The sequence below is a fragment of the Pongo pygmaeus genome, chromosome 12, assembly GCF_028885625.2.
Source record: "Pongo pygmaeus isolate AG05252 chromosome 12, NHGRI_mPonPyg2-v2.0_pri, whole genome shotgun sequence".
Lineage (NCBI taxonomy): Eukaryota > Metazoa > Chordata > Mammalia > Primates > Hominidae > Pongo > Pongo pygmaeus.
In genome coordinates this window covers 125,074,956-125,093,512 of record NC_072385.2, presented here as the reverse complement: position 1 = coordinate 125,093,512, position 18,557 = coordinate 125,074,956, and the positions used below count along the sequence as shown (strand labels likewise).

General features: G+C 40.0%; 1 protein-coding gene across 4 annotated transcripts in view; it reads right to left on the bottom strand.

Annotated features, from left to right (window-relative positions):
* Positions 1–18,557, bottom strand: part of MBOAT2 (membrane bound O-acyltransferase domain containing 2) — a 144,699-nt gene that overhangs the window by 87,697 nt on the left and 38,445 nt on the right. For 3 of the 4 annotated variants that reach the window (XM_054474605.2, XM_054474568.2, XM_054474578.2), the window contains exon 2: positions 12,143–12,288. The exons of the other annotated variant lie outside the window; for it this stretch is intronic. In XM_054474605.2, coding sequence (XP_054330580.1) covers positions 12,143–12,288 — 146 coding nt within the window. The remainder of the gene's footprint in view (positions 1–12,142; positions 12,289–18,557) is intronic. 4 annotated transcript variants of the gene reach the window in all.

Genomic DNA, 18,557 nt, shown 5'->3' with positions numbered 1-18,557 from the left:
ATTAATTCTCACTTAAAAGGAACTTGCAGATGATCGTTTTAAAAAAAAAAAGCTAAGACCAAAGAGAAGCAGGTAAACGATCAGTTACAGGCATGACTTGTTTTACTGCACTTTGCCTTACTATGCTTTGCAGATACTGAGATTTTTCCAACTTGAAGGTCTGTGGCAACCCTGCATCGTGTCAGCTTCTTGGCACCATTTTTCCAATAGCACCTGCTGAGACTTCATGTCTCTCTGTCGTATTTTGGTTAATTCTCAACAATATTTCAAACTTTTTCAATATTATTTTACCTGTTACAGTGATCTGCGATCAGCGATCTTCAATGTTACTACTGCAATCGTTTGGGGGCACCACAAACTGTGCCCACATAAGAACTTAATTGATAAATGTTAGGTGTGTTCTGACTGCTCCACTGACCAGCAGTCTCTGTCTTCCTGTCTCTCTCCCTCTCCTGAGGCTTCCCCATTCCAGAGAGACAACAATTATTGAAATTAGGCCTATTAATTAACCTACAATGGCCTCTAAGTGTTCAAGTGAAAGGAAAAGTTGTATGTCTCTCACATTAAATCAAAAACTAAAAATGATTAAGCTTAGTGACGATGGTATGTCAAAAGCCAAGACAGGCTGAAAGCCAAGCCTCTTGCACCAGTTAGTCATGTTGTAAATACAAAGAAAAGGTTATGGAAGGAAACTGAGAGTGCTACTCCACTGAACACACAAATGATAAGAAAGCAAAACAGCATTGGTGCTAATATAGAGAAAGTTTAATTGTCTGGACAGAAGCTCAAACCAGCCAAACATTCCTTAAGCCAAAGCCTAGCACAAATCAAGACCCTAAACTCTCTTCAATGGAGAGAGGTGAAGCTGCAGAAGAAAATTTTGAAGCTAGCAGACACTGGCTCATGATGTTTAAGGAAAGAAGCCATCTCCAGAAATAAAAATCCAAGGTGAAGCAGCAAGTGCTGAGGTTATCTAGTTGCTGCAGCAAGTTACCCAGAAGATCTAAGATCACTGATGAAGGCGGCTACACTACGCAAAAGATTTTCAATGTAGATCAAATAGCCTCCTACTGGAAGAAGATGCCATAGAGAACTTTCATAGCTAGAGAGGAGAAGTCAACGCCTGATTTCAAAGCTTCAAAGGACAGGCTAATGCAGCTAGTGACTTTAAGTTGAAGCCAATGTTCATTTACCATTCCAAAAATGCTGGAGCCCTTAAGAATTATGCTAAATTGATTCTGCCTGTACTCTGTTAATGAAAAAACAAAGTCTGAACCACAGCAGCTCTGCAGCATTGTTTACTGAATATTATAAGCCCCTTGTCAAGATCCATTGCTCAGAAAAAAAGATTTCTTTCAAAATATTCCTGCATATTGACAACACACCTGATTATCCAAGAGCTCTGACAGAGGTGGACAAGGAGATTAATGTTGTTTCCATACCTGCTAACACAATACCCATTATGCAGCCTGCAGATCAGGGAGCAATTCTGACTTTCAAATCTTGTTATTTAAGAAATACATTTCGTAGGGCTATAGCTGCCATAGATAGTGATTCCTCTGATGGATCTAGGCAAACTAAATTGAAAACTTTCTGGAAAGGATTCACCATTCTAGATGCCACTAAATACATTTGTGATTCATGGGAGGAGGTCAAAATATAAACATTAGCATCAGTTTGGAAGAGGTTGATTCCAACCCTCACAGATGACATTGAGGGGTTTGAGACTTCAGTGGAGGAAGTAACTCCAGATGTGGTGGAAAATAGCAAAAAAACTAGGAGTGAAGCCTAAAGATGTGACTGATTACTGCAATCTCATGATAAAACTTCTCAACAGACGAGTAATCGCTTCTTATGGATGAGCAAAGAAAGTGATTCCTTCAGATGGAGTCTACTCCTGGTAAAGATACCGTGAACATTGTTGGAATAACAAAAAAATATTTTTTCCAGCTTCTATTTTAGATTCAGGGGATACATGTGCAGTACCTAGGTATATTCCATAATGATGAGGTTTAGGGTATGAATGATCCCATCACCCAGGTACTGAGCATAGTACCCAACAGTTAGTTTTTCAACTGTTGCTCCCCTCCTTATCTCCCACCTCTGGTAGTCCCCAGTGACTACTGTTGCCATCTTTATGTCCATGAGTACCCAATGTTTAGCTCCCACTTATAAGTGAGGCCATGCAATATTTGGTTTTCTGTTCCTATGTTAATTTGCATAGGATAATGGCCTCCAGCTCCATCCATGTTGCTGCAAAGGGCATGATTTCATTCTTTTTTATAGCTGTGTGGTATTCCATGGTGTATATGTATCACATTTTCTTTATCCAATCCAGCATTGATGAGCATCTAGGTTGATTCCATGTCTTTGCTATTGTGAACACTGCTGTGATTAACAGGGAAATGCATGTGTCTTTTTGGTAGAATAATTTGTTTTCCTTGGGGTATATACCCAGTAATGGGATTGCTGGGTGAAACGGTAGTTGTTTTAAGTTCTTTAAGAAATCTGCAAACTGCTTTCTACAGTGGCCGAACTAACTTACTTTCCCAACGTTGTATGAAGCATTCCCTTTTCTCCACAGCCTTGCCAATATCCATTGTGTTTTGACTTTTTAATAATAACCATTCTGACTGGTATGTGATGGTATCTCATGGTGGTTTTGATTTGCATTTCTCTGATGATTAGTAATGTGGAGTAATTTTTTCATGTTTGTTGAACACTTGTATGTCTTCTTTTGAAAAGTGTCTTTTCATGCCTTTCACCCATTTTTAATGGGATTATTTGCTTTTTGCCTGTTCAACTGTTTAAGTTCCTTATAGATTCTGGATATTAAACCTTTGTCAAATCCATAGTTAGCAAATGTTTTCTCCCATTCTGTAAGTGGTCTGTTTACTCTGTTGATAGTTTCTTTTGCTGTGCAGAAGCTCTTTGGTTCTAATTAGGTCCCACTTGTCAATTTTTGTTTTTGTTGCAATTGCTTTTGAGGACTTAGTCATAAATCCTTTCCCAAGGTCAAGGCCCAGATAAAATGATGTTCTTCGCTTTTTTTTCAGGATTCTTATAGTTTGAGGTCTTACATTTAAATCTTTACTCCATCTTGAGTTAATTTTTGTACATGGTGAAAGGTAGGGGTCCAGTTTCATTCTTCTGCATATGCCTAGCCAATTATACCAGCACCATTTATTGACTAGGGAGTCCTTTCCCCAGTCTTTATTTTTGTCAATTTTGTTGACGATTAGATGGCTGTAGGTGTGTGGCTTTATTTTGCAGTCCTCTATTCTGTTCCATTGGTTTGTGTCTGTTTTGTACCAGTATCATGCTGTTTTGGTTACTGGATCCTTATAGCATAGTTTTAAGTCATGTAGTATGACACCTCCAGCTTTGTTCATTTTGCTCAAGATTGCTTTGGCTATTCGGGCTCTTTTTTGGTTCCATATGAACTTTAGCATAGTTTTTTCCAATTCTGTGAAAAATGACATTGGTAGTTTGATAGAAATTGCTTTGGGCAGTATGGCCATTTTAGTGGCATTGACTCTTCCAATCCACAAGCTGAGAGGTTTTACCATTTGTTGTGTCACCTATGATTTCTTTTAGCAGTGTTTTGAAACTCTCCTTGTAAAGATCTTTCACCTCCCTAGTTAGATGTATTCCTAGGTTTTTTTTTTTTTTGTCTGTGTGGCTATTGTAAATGAGATTACATTCTTGATTTGGCTCTCAGCTTGAACATTATTGGTATATAGAAATGCTGCTGATTTCTGTACATCGATCTTGTAGCCTGAAATCTTGCTACAATCATTTATCAGTTCTAACAGCCTTCTGTAGGAGTCCTTAGGGTTTTCTAAGTATAGAATCATATCATCAGCAAAGACCAAGAGTTTGACTTCTTTTCCTATTTGGATGCCTTTTATTTCTTTCTCTTGCCTAACTGCTGGGGCTAGCACTTCCAGAACTATGTTGAACAGGAGTGGTGAGAGTGGGCATCCTTCTCTTGTTCCTGTTCTCAAGGAAATGCTTCCAGTTGTTTTGTTTTGTTTTGTTTGTTTTGAGATGGAGTCTCGCGCTGTCACTCAGGCTGGAGTGCAGTGGCGCAATCTCAGCTCACTGCAAGCTCTGCCTCCCGGGTTCACGCCATTCTCCTACCCTCAGTCTCCCAAGTAGCTGGGACTACAGGTGCCTGCCACCATGCCTGGCTAATTTTTTGTATTTTTAGTAGAGACGGGGTTTCACCGTGTTAGCCAGGATGTTCTCGATCTCCTGACCTTGTGATCCGCCCGTCTCAGCCTCCCAAAGTGCTGGGATTACAGGCATGAGCCACTGCGCCCAGCCAAATGCTTCCAGTTTTTGCCCATTCAGTATGATATTGTCTGTGGGCTTATCATTAATGGCTCTTGGTATTTTGAGGTATGTTCCTTTGATGCCTAGTTTCTTAAGAGTTTTTTATCATGACAGGATGTTGGATTTTATTGAAAGCTTTTCTCACATCTATTGAGATGATCATATAGTTTTCATTTTTAATTTTATTTATGTGGTGAATCATTGATTTGTATATGTTGAACCATCCTTGCATCTGAGGAATAAAGCCTACTTCATCATGGTGAATTAACTTTTTGATGTGCTGTTGAGTTTGGCTTGCTATGGTATTTTGTTGAGGATTTTTGCATCTATGTTCGTCAGGGATATCGGCCTGTAGCTTTCTTGCTTTGTTGCATCTGCCAGGTTTTGGTATCAGAGTGATGCTGGCTTCACAGAATGAGTTAATAAGGGGTCCCTCCTCCTCAATTTTTTGTAATACTTTCAGTAGAATACTGGTACCAGCTTTTTTTTTTTTTTTTTTTGAGACAGAGTCTCACTCTGTTGGCCAGACTGGAGTGCAGTGGCATGATCTCGGCTCACTGCAACCTCTGTCTCCCGAGCTCAAGTAATTCTCCTGCCTCAGCCTCCCGAGTAGCTGGGATTACAGACGTGTGTCACCACGCCTGGCTAATTTTTGTATTTTTAGTAGAGATGGAGTTTTGCCATGTTGGCCAGGCTGGTCTCAAACTCCTGACCTCAGGTAATACAACCGCCTTGGCCTCCCAAAGTGCTGGGATTACAAGTGTGAGCCACCGTGCCCTGCTACCAACTCTTCTTTATACATCTAATAGAAATCAGCTGTGAATCTATCTGGTCAAGGGCTTTTTTTTGTGGCTGGTAGGTTTTTCATTACAGGTTCGATTTTAGAACTCAATATTGGTCTGTTTGGTGTTTCAATTTCCTCCTGATTCAATCTTAAGAGACTGTGTATTTCCAGGAATTTATCCATTTCCTCTAGATTTTCTAGTTTGTGTGCACGGAGATGTTTATAATAGTCTCCGAGGATCTCTTTGTATTTCTGTGGGGTCAGTTGTAATGTCACCTTTGTCATTTCTGATTGTGCTTATTTGGATTTTCTCTCTTTGTTAATCTAGCTAGCAATCTATTGGTCCTCTTTACCCTTTTAAAGAACAAACTTTTGGTTTTGTTGAGTCTTTGGTTGGAATTTCGGTCTCAATTTCATTCAGTTCAGCTCTGATTTTAGTTATTTCTTTTCTTCTGCTGGCTTTGAGGTTAGTTTGTTCTCGTTTTTCTAGTTCCTCTAGGTGTGATGTTAGATCATTAATTTGAGATCTAACTTTTTGAGGTGGGTGTTTATCACTGTATACTTTCCTCTTAACATGCTTTTGCTGCATCCCAGAGATTTTGGTATATTGTGTCTCTGTTTTCATTTATTTCAAAGAATTTTTATGCTTCTGCCTTGATTTCATTGTTTATCCAGAAGCAATTCAGGAGCAAATTGTTTAATTTCCATGTAATTGTGTGGTTTTGAGAGATCTTCTTGGTATTGATTTCCATTTTTATTCAACTGTAGTCCAAGAGTATAGATGGTATGATTTCAGTTTTTCTGAATGTATTGAGACCTGCTTTATGCCTGAGCATGTGGTTGATCTTGAAGTACATTCCATGTGCAGATGAGAAAAACGTATATTCTGTGGCTGATGGGTGGAGTATTCTGTAGATGTCTATTAGGTCCACCTATTCAAGTGAAGACTAGAAGTCCAGAATTAATTTATTAGTTTTCTGCCTCATTGATCTGTCTAATGCTGTCAGTTCCCCACTATTATTGTGTGGCTAAGTCTTTCCATAGGTCTAGAAGTACCTGTCTTATCAATCTAAGTGCTCCAATGTTGCGCATGTACATACCTAGGATAGTTAAGTCTTCTTCTTGAGTTGAACCCTTGAAAGGCAGGATTTTACGTAATTTTATCCAGGTAGAATTGTATGTAATTTTGTGATTTTATGCATGTAGGATTCATTATGTAATGCCCTTTTTTTTTTTTTTACTGTTGCCAGTTTAAAGTCTGTTTTATCATATATAAGAATAGCAAGCAACCTCTGCTTTTTTTTTTCCTTCCATTTGCATGGTAGATCTTTCTCCAACACTTTACTTTGAGCCTATGGGTGTCATTATGTGTGAGATGGGTCTCTTGAAGACTGCAGAAGAATGGGTCTTTTGTTTTTATTCCACTTGCCACTCTGCCTTTTAAGTGGAGCATGTAGGTCATTTATATTCAAAGTTAATACTGATATGTGAGGTTTTCATTCTATCATGACATTGTTAGCTGGTTGCTTTGTAGTTTCTGTTGTGTGGCTGCTTTACAGGGCCTATGGGCTATATATTTATGTTGTTTTTGTGGTAGCAGGTATTGTTCTTTTGTTTCTGTGTTAGAACTCTCTTAAGGATCTAAGGCTGGTCTGATGGTAACAAATTCCCTTAGTGCTTGCTTGTCTAGAAAAGAGCCTAGTTCTCCTTCACTTAAGATTAGTTTGGTGGGTTATGAAATTCTTGGTTGGAATTTCTTTAAGAATGCTGAAAATAGCTCTCTAATCTATCCTGGCTTGTAAGGTTAGCCTGATGGGGTTCCCTTTGTATATGACTTGCCCTTTTTCTCAAGCCGCCTTTAAGATTTTTTCTTTAGCATTGACCTTGGACAGTCTGGTGACTTGGTGATATTCATTTTGTATACTATCTTGCAGATGTTTTCTGGATTTCTTATATATGGATGGCTACTTCCAGCAAGATTAGGGAAGTTTTCCTGAATTATTCCCTCAAATATCTTTTCCAGGTTGTTTGCTTTTTCTCCTTCTCTCTCAGGAATGCTAATATTTTGTACGTTTCGTTGCTTTACATAATCCCATATTTCTTGAAGATTTTGTTCATTTATTAAAATTCTTTTTTATTTTTGTCTGATTGGGTTAGTTCCAAAGACTGGTCTTCAAGCTCTGAAATTCTTTTGTCTGCTTGGTCCAGTCTATTGATAAAGCTTTCAACTGTATTTTGAAATTCTGTGAGTTTTTCAATTCCAAAAGCTCTAACTGATTTCTTTTACAGATGTTTATCTCTTCCTTCATTTCCTGGATTACCTTAGAAGTTTCTTTGTGTTGATTTTCAACTTTGTCTTGGAGCTCACTGAGCTTCCTTGCAATCCATGATTTGATTCTTTATCTGTCATTTCTGAGTTTCCATTTTGGTTAGAGTCCATTGCTGGAGATCTACTGCAATCATTTGGTGGTGTCACTACATGATGCCAAAATTCTTGCACTGGTTGCTTCTCATCTAGAGATGCTGGCACTTCTAAATTGTTGTAATTATTTTCATGCAGGTAAGATTTTTTTCTTTTTCTTTCTTCCCTATAATGTTATTTTTTCTTTCCTTTTTCCTTTTTCTCCATGCTTAATGAGTATGACTGTAGAGAATGCTAGGTGGGGCTTTTTGGCTTTGCTTCTATAGCCCTATACGCTTCTTTTGGCAGGTTTTATATTGGGCTGTGGAGTTCAACCTACAAGCCCACAGATGGTGCTTACAGGTGAAAGCCAGCTGCAGCCAACATAGCTGAGTATATACTTGATCCTTGTTTACTGGCAGAAGCTCTCTATTGCCTCAGGCAATAAGCTGGTTTGTGGAGTATATAGTGGTCTGAGCTCCCTACTCAGCCCTAGGGAGGCAGGGGCCACAAAGAGCAGGGCCAAACAGAGCAGGTTGGCCTACAGATCCCCCAGTGGCAGGCACAGACACTAGTGCCAAGGGAGAATCCAGAGGGCAGCCACCAAGAATGCAGGATTGTGCCTAGGCATGCAGCTGGGAAACCATCTGGGCTCCATGTTCTCTACAAAGGAAAGGGAGATGGCTTAAACTTCTAATCTAGAAGAGTTGCCATTCCAGATGCTTGGAAATCTGCCTGGGCATGGAACAGAGAGGGTCCCCTTGAACCATGAGCTATGTCCAGGAAGAGTGGGGTGGCTCAGGCTGCTGAACCAGACAAGCAGATGCTCTGAATGCCTGTAGATTTGCCCGGGTGTGGAGCAGAGAGAGCCTCACTGTACCACAATCTACGTCCAGGAGGGGTGGGGTGGCTCAGTCGGCTGGTCCAGGCAAACAGGTGCTCCAAATGTCTGGATTTCTGCCTAGGGGTGGAGCAGAGAGGGCCCTGTCATACCACAGTATCAGTAGAGCAGAGTGGGGCACCCAACAATGGCACACATGGATCAGTTCCAGGTCGCCAAGCTGGCCTTGGCTGCAAGTCTTGCTGCCCAGGAGAAACTGCAACTTAGCAGCTCTCCTCCTGCCCCAGGCTTGCAATGGAGGAAAGCACAATTCTAGCCCCACAGCTGAGGTGCTTTCCACAATTCTGGCTGTGGAGGCCCCTACCCCACTCCAGAGCAGGTGCTCTAATCTCTGGCCCAAGACTGAAATGCCTGCACGGCCATGCTGCTGAGTCACCAAGGAATGGCTGGCTTCATACGTGCCTGGATTAAAAATGGTGTCCTGTTCTCCATCCCAGGTCTGGGAGAATGTCTGCAGCTCTTCACGATGTCTGTCCCTCACAGCAACTCCAACCCTCTACCCAAGTTGGCTCCAGGGCTTGGGAGAAACAAAATGCTCTCCCTCAGACTGGGTTGCTCAGATCTCCAGTGGAAAGGTGAGTCATAGAGAAGGGCTCCCTGCCTCTTTCACGTACTGGGGTTTCACTCACTTTTATCAACTGGATGCTATCACAGGGGCTGTTTGCCAGCATTCTCTTCAGGATCTGGGGTGTCCTTCACAATTCTGGTGAATTCCTGTTTTCCTTCTTGAATTAAAGCTCAGAGAGTTGATCTTTATGTACTCTCGTGCTATTTCCAAGTGGCTGAGGCACACTGAAAGTCTCTAATCAGCCATCTTGGACTGTACTTTTAATTCAGAATTTAGAATATTACATAAACTTAGTTGATAAAGCAGCAGCAGGGTTTGACTCCGATTTTGAAAGTTCTACTGTGGGTAAAAGGCTGTCAAACAGCATCACATGCTACAGAGAAATCTTCTGTGAAAAGAAGAGTCAATCACTATGGTAAACTTCATTGTTGCCTTATTTTTAGAATTTGCCACAGCAACCCAAACCTTCAGCAGACAACACTCTGATAAGTGAGCAGCCATCAACATCAAATCAAGACCCTCTACCAACAAAGAGATTACAACCCACTGAAGGCCCAGATGATCCTTAGTATTTTTTTTTACCAATAAAAAATTTTTCAATTAAGGTATGTATTTTTTAGACATAATTATATTGCATACTTAATAGACTAGAATATAGGATAAATATAACTTTTAAATGCACTGGGAAACCAAAAAAGTTTGTATGACTTGCTTTATTACGATATTCACGGTATTGTGGGGGTATGGAATCAAATCTGCAACATCTCTGAGGCATGCCTGTATATTTACAGAGTACTAACATGTTTTCCAAAAGGGAAGTTGTCAAAATCAATAGCAGATACGATTGTCTTTGAGCCTACAAAAGTAAGTACTGAAATGCAAATCAAAGAATATATCCCTATTAGTTAATTCCAATTAGCAAAGAGTTATCTTACACATGGTACAGAGGCATAAACAATCCCTCTTTCCAAAGAAAGAATACAGAAAGCTTTCTCCTTTAAGAAAAAAATAGAGAACTCGTTTGAAAAATAAAAATAAAAATCCTGGCTGGGCACAGTGGCTCGCACCTGTAATCCCAACACTTTGGGAAGTCGAGGTGGGCAGACTGCTTGAGTCTGGGAGTTCAACACCAGTTTGGACAACATGGTGAAACTCCACCTCTACAAAAAATTAGCCAGGTGTGGTGGCACGCACCTGTAATCCCAGCTTCCCAGGAGGCTGAGGTGGGAGGATCCATCACCTGAGCCCAGGAGGTTGAGACTACAGTGAGCCGTGAGCACGTCACTGCACTCCAGCATGGGCAACAAAGTGAGACCGTGTCTCAAAAAATTGAAAAAATAAGAAATCCTGGTTATCACATATAATTTGAAGTACTTCAGGCTACCTGACATTAACAATGTCGGGTTACTTGTGACATTGTGTTATAAGGCATCCAAGAAGGCTTCACAGCAACAGAACACTTCCTCAGTAAAAGATTTCTAAGTAAAGAGATGCCTCCTCATCTTTGGCAGTACCTCCATGTTACACAACTGTAGGAGATACTGTTTATATTTTTATCTTCTACTCTGTCTCCATAGACCACAGAGTGAATGGTGTCCCCTGGAGTTGGCCAATATGAACTACAAGCCTTTCCCAACGCATTATGGAAATATACTACACAAATATATACTGAATATCAAAGTTATTTGTGGATGAAATGTATAGACTGGGATATGCTTTAAAATACTCTACAAAAATAAGTTGGAGAAAGGATAAAACAAGAATGGTGGAATTTTAATAATTGTTGAAGCTGAGTGATGGGCATATGAGGGCTCACTATATTGTTCTTTTTACCTTTGTGTTTGAAAAGCTCCATAATCAAAAGTTTGAAAAATATACACTACTCCATGGCATGATTTATGAAAAATTTAAATAGTATCACCTGAGAAACCTTAAAAAACTGTGATGCTATAAATGTGATGTCAATGAAGCAAAAAAGAGCAGACTTGGGTCTTATTTAAGAGGTCATATTTAAATCTCAGTACTAAACACTATCTACCAGGGCAGTGCCTATCACAGGTAATACGGTAGAGACTGAATAAATTATAGCTAATTAATTTTTCATGAGTTTCTAGGAAACACTTGCAATTGCCAGAGGCAAAAATTAGATTAAGAAATATCAGTGTATTCCAATCCTCATAGCCATCAAAAACAACATCCTAGAACAAACACAGAAGCGTCATCAAAGTCCCACAGATTCTACACCCCACAACAGAAACCACTAAGGCACAGACCGAGTGAGTGCCTTTTCATCCTCTCAGGGAATTCTGGTATCAAACAACAATCTGCAGAAGAGCAAGCCTAGAAGTCCTTCACTGTGAATGGTGAACACTACAGCAGATGAGCATGCAGCACAAGTGCTCACGTAACAAAGCAAGATCAGGAAGAGACCACAAAGAGACTGCTGCTGAGAGTTTCTGCTGTTTTGCCAAGACAATGTGCCCTTCTGATTTCTTCAGCATGCACAGCTAACATTTGTTTGTTACTTCCTGTAACAAACAGGAAGTACAGTATTTCTGTATTTTAAGGCTTTCAGAGTAGTCCTGAGGATTGAGAAGGAGACCTAATGAAAGAAAACACCAACATCCATCTGAAAAGTCAGAAATAAAAGCTTTCCATCATAAATAATTCTTCCCATGAAGAACAGACCAATGAACAAACAAAAAGCTTCCTTTTGCTAATGGCAGAATCTAAAAAATGGCAATAAAGTTCTATCAATAGTCTTTATCAGGCTCTTAAAAGCTACTTGCCCAGAGAAAAAACAGGCAAACAAACAAAAACACATTTAAATGGCTTTTCTGTCAGTATAAAAGGTTTGCAAAATAGGTGTAAAGAACTACTCATGACAGAATAAAATGCCTTTATATCCTTTTCATCTGTCTTTTCAGAAATTATAAATAGTAAATTTTCCTCTAAGACTAAAGAGAGACAGAGCCCATTTCCCATTCATTATTTTTTGTTTTAAAAATAAAAATTTAAAAGTTGGCCTGGAGAAAAAACTTTTTAAGTAAATATAAGAACAAAACCCTACATAATGTATCTTTCCACACACTCAATTCTCAAATATATCCAAATAGTCTTCATTTTAAAAGGATCAAAATAATTACTTACCATCCAAAGCAAAAAAGTGCAAGATAAAGGCCCAAAAGGGTAGCAACTACATGTCTTATAAAAGAGCTAGTTTTGCTTGAATGTAGATAAGTTCGAAACCAAATGGCTGCTAGCAAGGCAAAGAGTTGGCACACTACAAAGTTGACCTGTAAAGAAAAATTAAAATTTTGTATTAGCAACACAGACCTGAATTTTTCATATCATGTTACACTGAAATTCTCAGGACAAAAACACCAAGGTTACATAAAAATTGACCTTCCAAGTTTACAAAACAAAAACAAAAATTAAGGGAAATCCCAAGGATGAGCCTCAAGTTCCAAGTGATGGGCCATTGCCCACCAACACTGTCTCTGCTAGACCTGGCAGGGGACAGGTGTGGCCACATGGGGAGAGGTATAGAAGGACACCTGGAAAAATCTGGTTGACACTGGTTTGCAGACACAGAAACAAAAAGCTCAGGGCACCTATGGGTTAAAGGGAAGAGAAATTTGTTTTAATGACTGAGGGAACCCTGTAACTGGTGAAAAAGAGGAGCACTAAATTTCTTCGCAAAAGCTCTGGGGGGGTCAAAGTCCCCAGGCTCCCTGAGACTATAAGGACACCAGGGGCTGGAGGATCTGGTGGGATGCATGACAGTCTACGGCAATAGGAGTAAAGGGGAGTCTACTGCGGCCTAAGCATCACCACTGTGAACAGTGGGAACCTGCAGCTGAGCTCTGAGGCATCTCAAGGATTGGCTCCCAAGGGGAAGGAATGAATTAGATAAGGGACAAAGCAGCCTTCAAAAAGCTCAAGTCCACCAACCTCAATTTTTAGATTTCCTCGTAGTTCACTAGGAACTAAACTGTTCTTGACTTATAGAAGTGAAATACACTCTGGTAAGACTATTGCTGCTCTTTTCCCTCCAAATAAAAAGACTGAAAATAAGAATCTCTCATTGTATGTAAAGACAGACTGGTGAAAATCTCCATTTCCTTTTTTTTTTTTTTAAGACAGGGTCTTGCTCTGTGGCCCAGGCTGGACTGCAGCAGTGAAATCACAGCTCACTGCAGCCTCTACCTCCCGGGCTCGGGCAATTCTCCCACCTCAGCCTTCCAAGTAGCTGGGACTACAGGCACACACCACCATGCCGAGCTAATTTGTGCATTTTTTTGTAAAGACAAAGTGTCACTATGTTGCTCAAGCTGGTCTTTAACTACTGGGCTCAAACAATCTGCCTGCCTCTGCCTCCCAAAGTGCTGGGATAATAGGCATGAACCATCACACCTGGCCAAAATCTCCATTTCTCCCTTATGAAACATATTCTCATAGAATCTTAGGAATAATAAGCCTTAAAGTCTACAAATAAAGGAAAAAATCCATTGACATTAGGAACTTGCAAAAAAAATACATAACAAAACAATCAGTGTTTCATGCACCTCAATTGTGAACAAATCACACTATCTACATGTAGCTATTTCCATAGATCCATAGAAATATCTCTGCCTAAAGACACAGAAAAGTATCTTCTCTTTCTCACATTTCAAGGAGAAAAACAGTAGAACGTTGTTGTACATTGTCTATGAAACAACTGTTCTTTAAAACAGACTCAATAAAAGCAAAATGTCTTTCCAAGAGGTTCTAATACTTCCTGCCTTCTAAAGGGTTCTAACAGCATTTTTTTTTAAATTAAGCAAAAAGTGAATAGAATGGAAAAATTAGTGTTCTTCATGTTAACTATTCACATCTACATGGCTTCTTACAGTTTAAAACTTTGTTTCAAATATCTCATTTCTTTCTTTTTCAGATAGCTCCTAATTTAATAATTATAACAAAAATTTACTGAGTATCTACTATGGGCAAACATGGGAAATCTAAACATGCATGAGTCGCAGTCCTAGCTCAGGATGACTTTAGAACCTAATGGAAAAAACAAACATATACGGAAGGAACGTCAACCCAACATCAGAGTCTTTTTAATGGTTATATAGAGCATCCTTCAAGACACCACCGAAGAGCAAGCCTGAAGGGGTGCGTGCCACAAAGGAAGTGAGGGGCGAGCAGGGCAGGCAGCGCTTCCCAATCCCGCTGATGTTCACAATCACAGGAGGGGGCAGCTTCCCCTCCCCCATTCCATATCAGTCTATTCATACGTTACAAGACGAAGTATGATTCTTTCCAAGAAAGAATATGTCGAGGACCACACACATACAGGATTTTACAGAATTTTTGAAATCATCTCTTTCCAACATTGTCATCGTTCAGATAAAGAAAATGAGATCAGGCCTCACACTGGACACTGAATCAAAATCTTTGGGGGGATAGGCCCAAAAATATGTATAAAAAATAAAATGAAAACACAGATTCTTATGATCCTCAAGGTTTGAGAAACACTGTGTTGGACAATAAGGGAAAGGGCATTTTAAGGAAGAAAACAACATGAAGGAAGCACTTGGACATGAAAGCGCAAACGCACCGTGTGGCCAGGGATCATGGGAGATGAGGCTGGAAGCGGGTGGTTCAGAAGTGAGGGCTTTGTATGCCACACCACGGCATTTGAGCCCGTAGTGATGACAAAACCATGGAAGATTTTTAAAACAAGAAAGTGATGAGATTGACCCTCTACCTCTACATATCCAGAATTCTTGGATATCCATGAGAAACTATGAACCACTCAATAGAAAACTGGGCAAAAGGAATGAACAATTTACAAATATCGATGTCCAATAAAATCTGAAAAATATTCTCTCTCAACCATAACCAACGAAGTGTGAAATAAACCATCTGTGAGGCACTGTCTTCCACCTCTCAGTGCTGCTGGGGACATGAGAAAGCTGGTGCTCTACACTGTTAATCTGACTGTAACTTGGGGCAGCTCTTTAAAGAAAATTGGACAATGGCCACCAAAACTTAAAACATAATATCCTTTACCAAGAAATTCAACACTTACAACTTTACCCCAGATACAGTGCACAGAAGCACAAGAGGCTTAGGCACACATGAAGATCCACTACACACTGTCAGAGCACACATGCACAGGGCCATCCACAGGGGACTGTTATACAAATACAGCATTTCACATCTACAGAGAAGCAGCATTTCCATTTCCCAGCAGTAGGGGGGAAAAAAAAAAGCTAGATATTTCCCATCAGTAGGAAAAAAACCCTAGATTATCCAATTAATGTAAATGGGGTAACTGGTTTTCCTTTTGGAAAAAACCAAGTTACACTCCCGTTTCACAGGCCACGTTGTTAATATTAATCGTGTGCTTATGTGGCAGGTATGAGTACACGCCCCTCAAATCTCCACCCGCAAGGGGCATAACTACCAACAGCATCATCTGCAGCACACTTGATACCCATAACCAGGTTCATGCCAAGGCCATGCTGGGATCTCCTTAGAACTTCACTTCTCCACAGCCAGGCTCCCTGCCTAGATTCATGCCAAAGCCATACTCCCTACAGCCTGTGCCTCCCCCTGCCCAGCCTTCCTTCCTTCCCCCTCTCCTCCAGAGGGGACTGTCCTGCAGTCCGCAGCTCTCCCTTCTTCTGCCAGCTCCCCAGAGCACTGTCTCACAGACAACTTCCCCAGCTCATCACTTGCTCATCTAATTGCTCCTTGGCACCTGCTCCTCAGAAGACCCAAGCTGACACAACACTCTAAGCACCTTACATTTATAATCTATTTAATCTTCACAATAACCCTATGAGGAGAACTCTACTATTATCTCCATTTACCAAGACTGAAACAGCTTAACTAGTGTAACTCGTTACAAATCAGGTAGTCTAGATCTAGAATTTGAATTCCTGACCACTGCATTATACTGGCTACCACATTTAAAAACAAACCTCAAACAGAATAATGGTCCATAAACACCTGTGATGGTCTTTAGTCACCTATATCTGATTCTCTTCTCCTTCTGGGTAGACAGAGGATGTATTTCCTAGTCCCTTGTGGGACGAGTTTTGGTTGGTGAATTGTTAGCAGAAGTGATGTGTGTTGCTTCTCGGCCAGAACACCTAACTGCCAGAACAAGAATCTTCAGAGTTGTTCTATCTGCAATGTTCCAGAAATGATGAGGCGCAAATTACCCCTGCCAGTCCATGAGTGGGCAAGTAGCAAGAGGGACTTTTCGTGTTTTGAGCCTGTGAGATTTGGGGATAGTTTATTACTGCAGCATAACCTAGCTATGAAAACTAAAACTATATATCTATATATATATATATATATATATCCTAGACAAGAATGTAAGAGATTATAATCTTATGTGATATAACAATAATTTAATATAAATTTTATATATTGAACGGATTTACTACACAAAAATTAAAAACTTCTACAAAACAACAAAAAAATACTAAAAACATCCTAAGTAACAATGTGGAAGGAAAAAGAACCTATATCACACATGGGATACGTAACAAAGAGTTAGTATTCAAAAGGTAGAAAGAACTCCTAAAAGCCAGTAGGAGAAAGATAAACATCAGTTCAAAAATCAGGGCCAAGTGAGGTGGCTCATACCTACAATCCCAACACTTTGGGAGGCCAAGGCAGGAGGATCACTTGAATCCAGGAGTTTGAGCCTGGGCAACATGGTGAAACCCCATCTCTAAAGAAAAATACAAAAATTAGCTGGGCATGGTGGTGCGCACCCATAGTCCCAGCTACTGGGCAGGTGAGGTGGAAGGATTGCTTGAGCCTTGGAGGTCAAGGTTGCAGTGAGCTGTGATCACGCCACTGCATTCCAGCCTAGGCGACAGAGGGAGAGCCTTTCTCAAAAAAAAAAAAAAAAAAAATGAGGGGGGGGCGGGGTGGGGACGGGTAGGAGGAGGGAAGAAACTAACACACAAGTCACAAAAAGAAACTAATTTTTTTTTTTTTTTTTGAGACAGATTTTGCTCTCGTTGCCCAGGCTAGAGTGCAGTGGCACGATCTCAGCTCACTGAAACCTCTGCCTCCCAGGTTCAAGTGATTCTCCTGCCTCAGCTTCCCAAGCAGCTGGGATTACAGGCATGCACTACAACGCCCGGCTAATTTTTGTATTTTTAGTAGAGACGGGGTTTCTCCATGTTGGTCAGGTGGTCTTGAACTTCTGACCTCAGGTGATCCACCCGCCTTGGCCTCCCAAAGTGCTGGGATTATAGGCATGAGCCACCACGCCCAACCTGAAACTAAAAATTAAAATTAGATTTTTAAAAATGTGGTGAAAATAATTATATAAATCTGTATATTTTGATATGGAAGATTACCAAGAAATACTAGTAAGTGAAAGGTACGAGTTGTAGAAGAAAAATCCAAACTATGTATATACATTCATTTATTAAACATGCATTTATTCTGTACTTAGTATGAGCCTACTATGCTTTCACTATGTGCTAGACATTAATATAGTGTCCATATAATCCATTTATATATACCATCCTTCACTAACTGTAGGTGCTCAGTAGATACCAGATGTGTGCCAGGCAGTGCAGTGCACTGTGCTTTACAAGGAGGGGTTCATGTAATAATCACAGCCACCTTGCACAACCAGGTACCCTTACTCCAGAGCCCATGCTATTCTACTTCCATATGCACAGGCCCAGAAACACTAGACACTAAACCATTAGATGCTGTCACCTCTAGGAAGGAGGTAATGGAGAACGACAGGGACTTGAAATATTCCAGTATTTCTAATACTACACGTACAATGAAGCCTCCTGTGCAAATCCCTCCTCTGGCCCTATTCCTTCCACTCCTCCCACAAAGAGTAACTAGCAGCCTTAAGTTTGTTGCAGCATTCTCGTGCATATTTGTATACTTTTGCTACTTGTGTATTTTACATATTGTATTGCTTTGGATATTTTAAACTAAAAATGGTGTAAAACTGAACGTAAGCTTCTGCAATTTTTTTCACTTAATATTACATTGCTGACATTTATCTATGTTGATACACATGGCTCTACCTTTACGCACCTTGTGTATTATATTTCATTGTGCTAATACCCAGAGTAGAACCTCCAAGTTAAGCAACATCCACTTGACTAAGTATTGCTAAATTGCTCTCCTAATTATTTATCAGCAATGTGAGTTCCACTGCTCCATATTCTTGACAACATTTGGTACTGTCAGACTACTAATTTTTGTCAAGCTAATAAATGTAAAACATTATTTCTCTATTTTTAAATGTGTATTTCTCCTGATTACTAGCCAGGATGAACATTTTTCTTATGTCTATTGGACATTTAGTTTTCCCTTTATATCCTTTGCCCATTATTCTATCAGCTTGTCTTTTTCTCATTGATTTCTTTAAAAAGAATTCTTTATATATCTGAAACTCATCTTTTGCAAATAGCATCTCTCTCAGTCTATGGCTTAATCTTGTATCTTTGTTTATGGTGTCTTTTCCAATAGTGATTTCCTTTACGGTCTGTGAGCTCTTTAGCTTTTTATTTTT